At 38.1% G+C, this 12,838-nt stretch overlaps 1 protein-coding gene across 2 annotated transcripts in view; it reads left to right on the top strand.

The window, feature by feature from the left end:
- OGT (O-linked N-acetylglucosamine (GlcNAc) transferase) overlaps nucleotides 1-12,540 on the top strand; it is a 39,549-nt gene extending 27,009 nt beyond the window's left edge. For both annotated transcript variants that reach the window (XM_049871806.1, XM_049871805.1), the window contains exons 13-22: nucleotides 251-409; nucleotides 754-843; nucleotides 2,277-2,402; nucleotides 2,782-2,952; nucleotides 3,067-3,183; nucleotides 3,289-3,459; nucleotides 4,574-4,726; nucleotides 6,785-7,037; nucleotides 7,287-7,410; nucleotides 11,727-12,540. In XM_049871806.1, the coding sequence (XP_049727763.1) occupies nucleotides 251-409; nucleotides 754-843; nucleotides 2,277-2,402; nucleotides 2,782-2,952; nucleotides 3,067-3,183; nucleotides 3,289-3,459; nucleotides 4,574-4,726; nucleotides 6,785-7,037; nucleotides 7,287-7,410; nucleotides 11,727-11,901 (1,539 nt within the window). In that variant the 3' untranslated portion in view covers nucleotides 11,902-12,540. The remainder of the gene's footprint in view (nucleotides 1-250; nucleotides 410-753; nucleotides 844-2,276; nucleotides 2,403-2,781; nucleotides 2,953-3,066; nucleotides 3,184-3,288; nucleotides 3,460-4,573; nucleotides 4,727-6,784; nucleotides 7,038-7,286; nucleotides 7,411-11,726) is intronic.
- The last annotated feature ends 298 nt before the right edge of the window (nucleotides 12,541-12,838 follow it).

The raw sequence follows: 12,838 nt of genomic DNA, 5'->3' as shown, positions 1-12,838 counted from the left end.
CTACGTCGCCTCATTCCTATAAGTTTTAAATTTGCTGGGGATATTTCATAGGCTTTAGGAACAGGTCAAAGTATGATGCATATGTATTATATAAACTGTAAAAATTGCATAGAACTGTCTGTATGACTTAAATGAAGCGTTTTGGGCAAACCTTTCCTAATAGGTGTGAGATGTAGATTTGATGTATTTCCTGCATGAAAGTTTCCATATAGACTCAACTTTGCTGGCAAACATTGCATTCTGTTGGTAGATCAATGTCCTTCATAAACCACCATATGAACATCCAAAAGACTTGAAGCTCAGTGACGGTCGACTACGTGTAGGATATGTGAGTTCTGACTTTGGAAATCATCCCACTTCTCATCTTATGCAGTCTATTCCAGGCATGCACAATCCTGATAAATTTGAGGTAAGAATATAAGTATAGTGTTTCTCTAGAACCGCTATTTGTTTTCTTAAAAAAACAAACACAGTGGTGGTTTTATTGTCATCAAAAGCCAAACCCAGCTGCCACAGAGTAGATTCCGACTTCATAGCGACCCTATAGGACAGGATAGAACTGCCGTAGGGTTTCTAGGACTGTAAATCTTTATGGAAGAGACTGCTGCATATTTCTCTTGTGGAGCAGCTGGTGTATTCGAACCGCCAGCCTTTTGATTAGCGGCTGAGTGCTTTAACCACTGGTGTTAAATCTGATGTCTTTTGGAAAGATTTAAGCTAAGGCTGTTAAATATATTATGTACTACTTTTTAGGTATTCTGCTATGCTCTGAGCCCAGATGATGGAACAAACTTCCGAGTGAAGGTGATGGCAGAAGCCAATCATTTCATTGATCTTTCTCAGGTAGGTGAATCTCTTATACTTCTAACTTTTTATTATGAGCAAATATTGAAAAAAAAAAACTATTGGTGTATCGTTTGAAGTTGGGCAGTTGCTTGATCTTATTTCCTTAGTCATTTACATTTATAAGCGGCATGGCTTTGGCTGAGGTAGCAAATGGAATAGAAGTGTGTTATGTTTGTGCTTGGATATATAACTTCTGGGAATTGAGCCAGCACTCGTGACAGGTATTTAATAAATATTAAATAAATACTGAACAAATTGAACAAAATAGTGACTTGGAAGAACACACAAAAGGTTATTTAAAGAAAATGGCTACTACGATTCATTTATTTTTTGGTCATCTTTATTTCTATACTTGCTATACTGCTAATTCCTTTAAAACATTTTGCGATAAATTAAGATTGAAACCTGTGGAGGAATTAATTTGCTGAGGACGTAGACTAGAGTTTTTTCTTTAGACACTCTTGGCCACTTTGGTGACTACAATCGAGAATATGCAGTATGTAGTATTATAAGAATCATTGAAGTCCTAGCAGAAGCGTTGTGACTCTTGTCATTTAATAAATAATATGCACCAACATCTTTTGTGATATAGCTGTTGCTTCAGAAGTATGCCAAACTATTTTTGATGTAGGTTGGACTCTTTGTGACTAAGAAGCATGCCAACCTCCAATGTCTGAGACCCTTAGGGATTCTCTGCTTAGTGACTGAAGTCTAAACTCTTCAGCACGGCCTTCTAAACCCTTCATAGTTTGATCACAACCTTGTTTGCCAGTACTTTGACCCATCAGTCACCCTCATGTATACCTAGGTTGTTGTGTGCCATTGAGTCAATTCCGTAGCTACCCTATAGGGCAGAGTAGAACTGCCCCACAGGGTTTCCAAGGGGTCGGAATTGACACAACAGCAATGGGTTTGGTTTTGGTTTTTTGGTTTTAATCTTCAGGGAAGGAGACTGCCACGTCTTTCTCCTGTGGAGAGGCCGGTGGGTTCAAACCACTGACCTTTTGGTTAGCAGCCAAGCGCTTAACCACTGTACCACAAAATAAAAATAAACTATTCACCATATCTTAAACTACCAATCATTTTATTCTGGTTCTTTATTTACACTGTTCTCTACGGAGATTGTATTCTACTCAAATTAGAGATTGTATTCAGACTCCCTCAAACTTGGATCTGGTTTTCAAAGGCCCATTTTAAATACCAACTCCTTCAATTCTTAATGCCTTCAGTCCAGAAGTAAACTCACCTTTGTGTTGTTTCTGTAATGCTTTGGGCCCGCTTTAAGGGCACTTAACCATGTTTCTTACCTGCGCTAGTGTAGTTTGTGTCCTTTTTGCATATGAGAATCTGTGAATTCTTTTCAATGCTATTAAGACCAATTGAGTTAATCAGAGATAATACATAGTGCATTCTTATTTTTTATTCTGTAGATTCCATGCAATGGAAAAGCAGCTGATCGCATCCACCAGGATGGAATACACATCCTTGTAAATATGAATGGTTATACCAAGGGTGCTCGAAATGAGCTCTTTGCTCTCAGGCCAGCTCCTATCCAGGTACAGAAATTAATAATAATTGTTCACAATGTGTATCATGCTGAAAAGAAAGTCATGTAGTTTTCTTCCCTCTGGCTAACTGCCATTCCCAACAATAGGGTAGACGTGCTTGAATTTTAAAAAAGTACTGCCCTCGAAATGCACAGGGACAAAAAATTTTGAGTGTATATGTATATGGAGACATGCAGTTCGTGGCTGGGTGTAAATAGTTGCTTTGTCTTGCAAATAACCTTGAAAAGCATTTTTAGTATTTAGACGGAACCGGGTTAGTCTGAAATACTTCTTAATTGCTCTCAGCTAAAGAAGTCAACCCTCCTTGTTTGTTTATCGTTGGAACCTTTTGGTGAGGCTTGTCAATCAGTTTTTGGTCTGATTTTAGGCAATGTGGCTGGGATACCCTGGGACAAGTGGCGCGCTCTTCATGGATTATATCATCACCGATCAGGAAACTTCGCCAGCCGAAGTTGCTGAGCAGTATTCTGAGAAATTGGCCTATATGCCCCACACTTTCTTTATTGGTGATCATGCTAATATGTTCCCTCACCTGAAGGTAGGTAGAAAACAGGGCTACGGAGGAAATTTTAAAGAACCTTAGTCATTTTATCTCCTTGCTGTTATCCATACAACACATGCTAAAAGATGTGTCTGAAACTTTTTCCATCAGAAAAAAGCAGTCATTGATTTTAAGTCCAATGGACACATTTATGACAATCGGATTGTTCTGAATGGCATCGACCTCAAAGCATTTCTTGATAGTCTGCCAGATGTGAAAATCATCAAGGTCAGAACCTAGTCAGTATTTGTCATTGAAGTAAAGTAAGTTGCATTTGTGAACTTTTCCTAATGATGCATTTTGTTTCTTCACTCTTTTTTTTTTTTTTTTTAGATGAAATGTCCTGATGGAGGGGACAATGTGGAGAGCGGTAATACAGCTCTTAATATGCCTGTTATTCCTATGAATACTATTGCAGAAGCGGTTATTGAAATGATTAACAGAGGACAGATTCAGATAACAATTAATGGATTCAGTATTAGCAATGGGCTGGCAACTACCCAGGTGAGCAGAGAATAATTATCAAGGCCATAATATATACCATCAGGCATGCATTTGGTCTCCTTAAAACCTTGTAATAACTCTAGGAAGTAAGCATCGTTATTCTCGTTTTATAGATGAAGACGAGTTCAGTGGAATTGGGTATCGTACCTAGGTTTGTCTGATTTTTAAAGTCCTGTGAATTCAGTCAGCAGGTTACTACAGCCCACTGTATTAATATCTTGTTACTCCTTGCTTGTGGCTTTACTCTTATCAATGGTGAACTATTTGTAGGCACCTTAGAGTTTCTTGTTTCTATAACTTATCCTTTCCATGGCTAAATTCTGCTCATCCTTAAGATTTTTAGTTCAGAGAGCTACTCCAGGTATTAATTCCCGTCCTTATTTCTAACCTTCCCGCCCCTACTCCATTGGTGCCTGTCTTCTATGCTTCTGCAGTATTTGGAGTATATCATTAATACTTAGTACAACACATTGTAATTCTCTGTGTATGTATCCTCCACTGAACTGAACTACTTTGGTGCTGTGTCTTAACTGTAGTAATATATACTCAGTAAATATATATTGCATGCATGAATAAGCAAATACATAGCTCTGTCAAGAGATTATAAGGAAAGGATCTCTGATCCCTGGGAGTTAACAATGTAAGACAGTATTCAGATATGTGAGAATTGCATGATAATACGATAATTGTATACTCTAGAATCTCCAAAGTGGTACTGATCAGTGTGAGGAGAGGCAGTATTGGGAGAAGAGACTAGCTGGGAGAATAATTTAAGTTTAGCCTGGGAGGGTGGGTGAGATTTAGAAAAGGACATTTCAGTCATGAAGAAGAATGAGCAAAAGCTTGGGATGTTGAGGAGAACTTTTTGGCTAGAGCAAGAAGTTCCATAATGCCATCTCCCCAAATTAAGATACTGCTGTAACCTTGTTTTTTAAACCTACTGTATCGTGAACGTTTTCTCATATAATTAACTATATTATAAATATTTTCTCACATTAGAGACAAGACTTTTAATGGTTATACCATTCTGGATCTTAAGGATTCTTTATCAGTGAAAAGCTATTGGCCTATCTTGACTTCAAATCTAATCATCATATCCTTTTTGTTGTTCTAGATCAATAATAAGGCTGCAACTGGAGAGGAGGTTCCCCGTACCATTATTGTAACCACCCGTTCTCAGTATGGGTTACCAGAAGATGCCATTGTGTACTGTAACTTTAATCAGTTATATAAAATTGACCCATCTACTTTGCAAATGTGGGCAAATGTGAGTATCTATACTCGACGGCACTGGGGTCATAGATTAATTAGTAATGTCTAGAGACTTTTTTTTTGAGACTAGTAAACATTCTGTATGTAGACCATCTTGCTGAAGCTAGTCCCCCCACCCTATTCAAGAGCTGCTGTACTCATTTCCAATCTTCAAGAGTTCCCAGAACCCATTTTTCTTTTTAATGATTTTATCGTGGTGAAATATATGTAACAAAAAGCTTTGTTTGCCATTTTAACTTTTCTTTTTATTGTGGTAAATATATATGTAACAGAACATTTGCCATTTCAACATTCTTCACATGTACATTAACTTACGTTCATGCTGTTCAATCATCACTCTTACCCATTCCCAAATCATTTTCCATCACCCTTGACAGACACTCAGCGTCCCCTTCCCTCTCATTTGTGTCTGATGACCACTGATAAACTTTGGCCACTATACACTGGCCTATTTTAATTACTTAACTAAGCCAGTTGTGTAACTGACTTACTTCACTAGACATAATGTTTTCAAGGCTTATTCGTGTCATAGCAGGTATCAGAACTTCATTTCTCTTTATAACTGAGTACTATTCCATTGTATGACTATACCGCATTTTGTTTATCCATTTTTCTGTTGACTGACACTTGGTTTGTTTCTACCTTTTGGCTATTGTGAATAATGCTGCATTGAACACTAGAGTATCTGGGTCCCTAGTTTCAAGTATTTTGGGTATATACCTATGAGTGGAATTGCTGGGTCATATGATAATTCTATGTTTAACTTCTTGAATAATGGTCAAACTGTTTCCATGGTTGCTGCACCATTTTACATTCCCACCAGCAATGGTTAAGGGTTCTAATTGCCCCACATCCATGCCAAAATTTGTTATTCTCCACTTTTCAGATAATAACCATCCTAGTAGATGTGAAGTTTTATCTCATTTTGCTTTGTTAAGGTTAGGATGTTGTTATTAGTTGCTGTGGAATCAATTCTGACTCATGGTGGCCCCATATGTATCAGAGTAGAACTCTGCTCTGCAGGGTTTTCAAGGCTGTGACCTTATGGAAGCAGATCACCAGGCCTGTCCTTCTGAGGCACCTCTGGGTGGGTTTGAACCACCCACCATCTTGGCTAGCAGTCGAGCACTTAGCCATTTGCGCCATCCAGGGACTCCTCGTTTTGGTTTTGTTTGCATTGCCCTAATGACTAATGAAAATCCTCACAACTGGACCAGTAAGCAACATAATGATAAATGGAGAAAATATTGACGTTATCAAGGATTTCATTTTACTTGGATCCACAGTCAGTGACCACGGAAGCAGCGGTCACGAAATCAATGCAAGTCTGCAAAAGACCACTTCAAAGTGTTGAAAAGCAAAGATGTCACTTTAAGGTATGCCTGACCCAAGCCATGATGTTTTCAGTGGCCTCATATGCACTCAAAACCTGGGTAATGAATAAGGAAGACCAAAGAAGAATTCATGCATTTGAATTTTGGTGTTGGTGAAGAATATTGAATATACCGTGGACTGCCAGAAGAACAAACAGATCTGCCTTGAAAGAAGTATAGCCAGAGCACTCCTTGGAAGTGAGGATGGCGAGATTTCATCTCATGTACTTTGGACATGTCATCAGGAGGTACCAGTCCCTGGAGAAGGACATCGTGCTTGGTAAGGTAGAGTGACAGCAAATAAGAGGAAGACCCTCGACGAGATAAATTGGCACAATAGCTGCAACTCAGACATAGCGACAATTGTGAGGATGGCACAGGACCAAGCAGTGTTTCATTTTGTTGTACATAGGGTAGCTATGAGTCAGAGCCAACTCAGCGGCACCGAACAGCAACAGACTTGTTTTGTGCCTTCTGTCATCATTCTCTTCTCTTTCTTCAAACTCTTTTTGGGGACAGCCAAGCAGATTAGGGACCTATAATTCAGTTGATGTAATTCATCTTTGTGATGGAACGAATTCACAGTCGCCTACTAGCTAAATGAAAATAGAGACCTATGGGAGCTTTTGTTGAGCTGGGCAGATCTATTAATAATTATTTTTTATCTTTCCCTATTTTAGATTCTGAAGCGTGTTCCCAATAGTGTGCTCTGGCTGTTGCGTTTTCCAGCAGTAGGAGAACCTAATATTCAACAGTATGCACAAAACATGGGCCTTCCCCAGAACCGTATCATTTTTTCACCTGTTGCTCCTAAAGAGGAACATGTCAGGAGAGGCCAGCTGGCCGATGTCTGCCTGGACACTCCACTCTGTAATGGCCATACCACAGGGATGGATGTCCTCTGGGCAGGGACACCCATGGTGACGATGCCAGGTAAGTTGGTGATAAATCAGAGGAATCACCCTTGTGTTTTTTTTTTTTAAATCTCCTCTGGGGGAGACAATTCGAGGTGAAACCGTGTGTACTGAAGCAACATTTAAAGCAAAATGATAAAAAATGAGACTTAAGTTTGAATGCTTAGCTCTATTCTCCTCATCTGCATTGTGTGAGTGCTTGACATGAATAAAATTATGTGTGACTTAAACATTCTCAGATATGAAATTCTTAACTTTCTCAATACAGGAGAGACTCTTGCCTCTCGAGTTGCGGCTTCCCAGCTCACCTGCTTAGGTTGTCTTGAGCTCATTGCTAAAAATAGACAAGAATATGAAGACATCGCTGTGAAACTGGGAACTGATCTAGAATAGTAAGTAAGCTTTTCTGTGAACAAACTATATGATAAAGTGAAAGAAATAAGGACAACTTAGAATATAACCGTTACAAAATGAAATCATAAAAAATGTGTTTAAAAATGAAATCATAGGTGAAATTAGTTGTATAATCTCAGATGGAGGATAATTTTCCAAGCTCTCACAAAGGAAGCGATCAGTAAGTTTTACTCTGTAAAGTGTACATCGTTAAATTAAAAAGCAAAGAAGAGGGCTGGAAGTAGGACCCATCGCCCGCCCTGAGCCATCCTCTCGGCTTTGGAGAGGGAACAAATTAACAAACAGGAAAAAATAATTTCCCGGCTCTCCTAAGCCAGGAACTGAGGACGGAAACAGCTTCTTCGCCCAGGCACAGGCATAAGGGGTCCACGGACTCTGAATGCCTTTCATCCCTGCATAGACCTGTGTGAGCCCACTTCAACAATGTAGGCCGTCGTTAGCGCAGTACAACAGGGTATATACCTGAAGTCTAACTTCAACTGTTTCAGCTATATGGTCTAGCCGATTCGTGACATTTAACACCATTCTGCCCATTAAGCAGGGTCCTCACCTACCCACATCAGGGGCCTGAGGGGGGCCTGAGGACTGGGTGGCTCCACCCACAACACCTAGCCACCCGAGACAGGAGTCCAAGAACAAGTGGTGCCTCCCAGTCCTTAAAGCCAACAGCATTGGGTGCCTGTGGTCCGGCTGCAAAACCTACCCGCCTACGTACTGTAGGGAACAGGGGCACTCGGGGGCAGCCATCAGCCCCCTGCTTTGCTCAGTGCATGACACCCGACTGCAGCCAGATACCTGTGCCTACACCAATCACCCCTGCCCGTCTAGGACTTTACATGAGAGCCTGCGCCACACACTTGGTGACTAACTACCTGGATACCTGAGCTGAATCCATACAAGAAAAGCAGACTCCTGGGCTCACATATCTAGTAACCACTCTAACCACTTGGTGGCAGGGTGTGAGAGCTTCAGAGGCACCAATAATCAAAAGGCAAAGAAGAGGAAAAGATCTTTGTCTCATATATCAGAGCATTAACAGCCTTACTATATAAAGATTATAGAACATTTAAAATTTAAATCCCTAATAGAAAACAGATGTTAGCATTTATTATTTTCAAACTTTTCTTCACTAAACATCATATACATTTAAGAAAAACAAGTGAAACTTTTGAGCAGGCATGAAAAAAAGTTCATGATTTCTAATGACATAGGAAAGTGCTTACACCATAATATTAAGTAAAATATCTGGAAGCTGTAAAATATGCACAGTATAAGGATATTTTAAAAAATTAATCTTGAAATGCACTAAAATTTCTAATAGAAAATTAAAGAAGGAACTGACAGACAAATTACCGAAGTTAGAGATACCAATGGTTTACAGAAACCTTCACCTTCTCTAGTGGAGATGCAGGTTAAAATAATGTTGCATATATCCATCATTTGGCTATAAAATAACAATATTTTTAATATGATGTCAATGGTGATGGAGTATTGAGGTGCTGGCACTCTCCTGTACTGGTGAATACAACTCCTTCCTCAAAATTAAAAAAAAAAAAGGCCAAACTTTTGACCCTATGATGCCACTTCTTCACAAGGAAAAAAAAAAAAAGTTTAACTTAAATACCCCCAAATGGGCAAGGATTAGAGGAATAATGCTTAGATAAATGATGCTTTACCCACACAAGGAAGTAGTAGTTATCTCTTAAATGAGGTTTTTCTTTGGTTATGGGTGATTTCTTTTTCTTTGTGTTCTTTTCCAAGATGTAGCGTATTATAGAAGGTAAAGTAGCACACTCTTTGAGTCAGACTACCTGGGTTTGAATCTAGGATCTCCCCACTTACAAGCTTTGTGACTTTGGGCAAGCTAATGTTTATATGCCTTGGCTTGTCCATCTGCAAAATGGGGATTAATAATAGTACCTACCTTGCAGAGATACTGTGAAGATTCAAAGAGGTATTCCATGTAAAGCTCTCAGAACAGTTCTTAGTGCATAGTAAGCATTCAAGAGATGTTAGCATTTATTATTTTCAAACTTTTCTTCATTGAACATCATATACATCTCAGAAGAATGGGTGAAACTTTTGAGCAGTCATGAAAAAAATTAAAGTTCATGATTTCTAATGACATAGGAAAGTGTTTACACCATAATATTAAGTAAAATATATGGCAGCTGTAAAATATGCAGAGTATAAGGATATTTAAAAAAATTAATCTTGAAATGCACTAAAATGGGTGGTAGGATTATGAATGGTAATTTTTTTTTATAATCTTATGTGATAGTCCAAGTTTTCTACAAGTCTTTTTAATCAGTTAAAAAAATTGAGGGGGTATACCTGAAAACCTGAATTAATATTTTTTAGAAACAAGTTAGATAAAGCTAGAATACAGCCAGATGCCTTTCTGATTAGAAACAAAATATATGTAAAAAGAAAAAACTCATAATTCCATCCCAGAAATAAACTCAATAAACAAATTAGTGTATTTTTATTACCAGACTTTTTTGAACTTAGTTGGGTTCATACAGTGTTTTCTCTGACATTTTATTATGAAAAATTTCAATTTTATAGTAAATACTTCTGTACCTACCACCTAGATTCTACCATTAACATACTACTGTTTTTGCTTTATCACATTTTTTTAAATTAATTTTTATTAAGCTTCAAGTGAACATTTACCATTCCAATCAGTCTGTCACATGTAGGTTTACATACATCTTACTCCCTTCTCCCACTTGCTCTCCCCCTATTGAGTCAGCCCTTTCAGTCTCTCGTTTCGTGCTGATTTTGCCATCTTCCCTCTCTCTCTATCTTCCCATCCCCCCTCCAGTCAATTTATCACATATTTATCCATCTGTTTATTTCTTTATCCCCTATCAATCCATCTTATTTGCACATTTCAAAGCAAATTGCAGGCATCAGTACTCTTCTCCTTAAATACTTCAGAATGGATATCTATCATTAAGTAGAATTCAGTATTTGTTTCTTTTTCCTCTTGTGGCAGAATTTAAAACCAGTGAAATGCACAAAATGTTAAGTGACCATTCAGTGAGTTTTGAGAAATACCTTTATAACCCAAATCCCTATCAAGATACAGAACATTTCCGTCACTCCACAAAGTTTTCTCATGGCCTTCTCACACAGTCTCCCTTTCAGAGAACCACTGTTCTGAATTTTTTTTTTTGCCATAAATAAGTTTTGCCTTTCCAGAACTTTGTACAAATGGAATCACTTTAGAGTATGCACTCTGGGCTTCTTTCTCAGCATAATGTTTTTGAGATTCATCCATGTTGTTGGCTTGTATCAGTAATTCATTCCGTTTTATTGCTGAGTAGTATTTCCTTGGGTATACCACAGTTTTGTTTAACCATTTTCCTGGTTACTATTTTTTTTTTAATAAAGCACAGTGGTATTTGAAAAGTAGCATTAATATGGTCTTGTTGGATGAAGGCCAACAGATACACACAACCATTTTACTAGTTCTGGCCCAGCAAACATGAAAACAACTTTTTAAAATTACTGCTTTTAAAAATGGACAGGAGTGTTCTGGCTCTGGTTCTAAAGTAACAAACCTCTCTTCATCTAATAATAATCTCATGACAGATAAATATATTCAGGAGGATAGTAGAGAGAATTCTTGCCCACTGTGTTTTTAGAAGAACTGATTGCGTTTTTCTCAATTTCTGAACAGAACCATAGTCTTAGTGATATTAGCAACATTTTTTTTTATGTCTAAATAGATGACTCAGTTGAGGTACAAGTGGACAATTATGGCAGTAGACATTTTGCACTTCTTATCTCCCTGTGGTTTTCCTATTTCATAAAAATCTTCTTAAACTGAGTACTTCATCTTATGTTTGTGTCTTCACTATTGTAAGTGGTGCTTCAATGCACACCATTGTATAGACTGTGTATCTATATCTGATTATTTCTGTTGAGTAGATTTAAGTGTTACTGATAGGCCAAAGAGTTATGAACATTTAAGGTTCTTAATACATGCTTTTACTTACCTTTTGGTGAGCAGTTTACATTCTTAACTGGTAATACATAGGACCAGTCATGTATCATTGCAAATAACTTCTTATTTTAAAGGTGAAAAATAGATAGAGAAAGCTTGATATCCTTGTATACACTTGTCTTGGAAAGAACAAATTTTTTTTCAGAACGTGGGGGTAGACTAGATTACAAGTGCTAGTATAAAGAAAATAGCATGAAGTTTGGTCATGTATTTTACTTCAAAGGTGACTAGGTATTTATGGGGTCTAGTTCTGAGTCTCTCTTAAATTTTATTACACAGCCTGAAGAAAATACGTGGCAAAGTCTGGAAGCAGAGAATATCTAGCCCTCTGTTCAACACCAAACAATACACAATGGAACTAGAGCGGCTCTATCTACAGATGTGGGAGCATTATGCAGCTGGCAACAAACCTGACCACATGATTAAGCCTGTTGAAGTCACTGAATCCGCCTGAATAAAGACTATGCACAGGAGAATAACCCCTATACCTGAGCCTCAACCTTGGGGGAAAGGGAACTAGATAACATACTTTTACTTATCTGTACAGTACCATGTTGCAGATGGGTGACATATAATGATAATAGAATAGCACAGCCAGACTTGCTTCCTGCATGATAGGGAGAGACACAAGAGATGGGAAACTACTGTTCCACAAGGAGTCTCCATAGAATTTTGCAGAAACCAGGTGGTGCACAAGTCTGGAAGGTCTGATCTCCTTTGGTCTTCCGTGGGATAGTTAGTGTGGAGGGGAGACACAGCTTATCCAGCCATTTTGTGATTCCATGGACTGATTGAATCTTTTCTGACTTAATTTTTTTCTTTATATTTTGGGCATTGGAGCTTTTAAAAATGTGTTCGGTTTCAGGTATTTTTATTCGCATTGAAGTGTATACAATTCTCTTGAGATGAGGTTTTAAGCTAAAATGTGCTCCTTGTTTTAGTTTCTGAACTATAGAGATTAACGAGGACTTTGCTGGTGTAGTCTTTTTATAGGTTTTATAAACCACTTGAGCCTATATCAGTCATTTTAGTGTCTGACCTAATGTTTGGAACTATCAGTGCTTTGTTGGTTTAGATAATGACTCAAAATGTATTTCTGGCCTATGTTCATTTCCTCCCCCTCCCCCCCCCCCCGCCACTTTAAAATTTCTCCTGTAGCTGAGTTATAACCAATCTGATTCAAAACACCTCAGAGTGTTTCTCTTACACCATCTGGTGCCAAATGAAACTTTTTAGGAGTGATTATTAATCATGAAGGGCACAGTTGTGGTACTTACATTGATAATAATATAGCTTTTTTTTTGCCTAGTTTTGACCTATTTCACCAGTGTTTTACTTCGACTGCCCCCTCTATGCTGCTTCCAAAAGTGATAGTGTGTGATAAGATTTTT

The sequence above is a fragment of the Elephas maximus genome, chromosome X, assembly GCF_024166365.1.
Source record: "Elephas maximus indicus isolate mEleMax1 chromosome X, mEleMax1 primary haplotype, whole genome shotgun sequence".
Classification (NCBI taxonomy): domain Eukaryota; kingdom Metazoa; phylum Chordata; class Mammalia; order Proboscidea; family Elephantidae; genus Elephas; species Elephas maximus.
The sequence above is the reverse complement of the archived record's forward strand: the minus strand, read 5'-3'. Positions and strand labels throughout refer to the sequence as shown.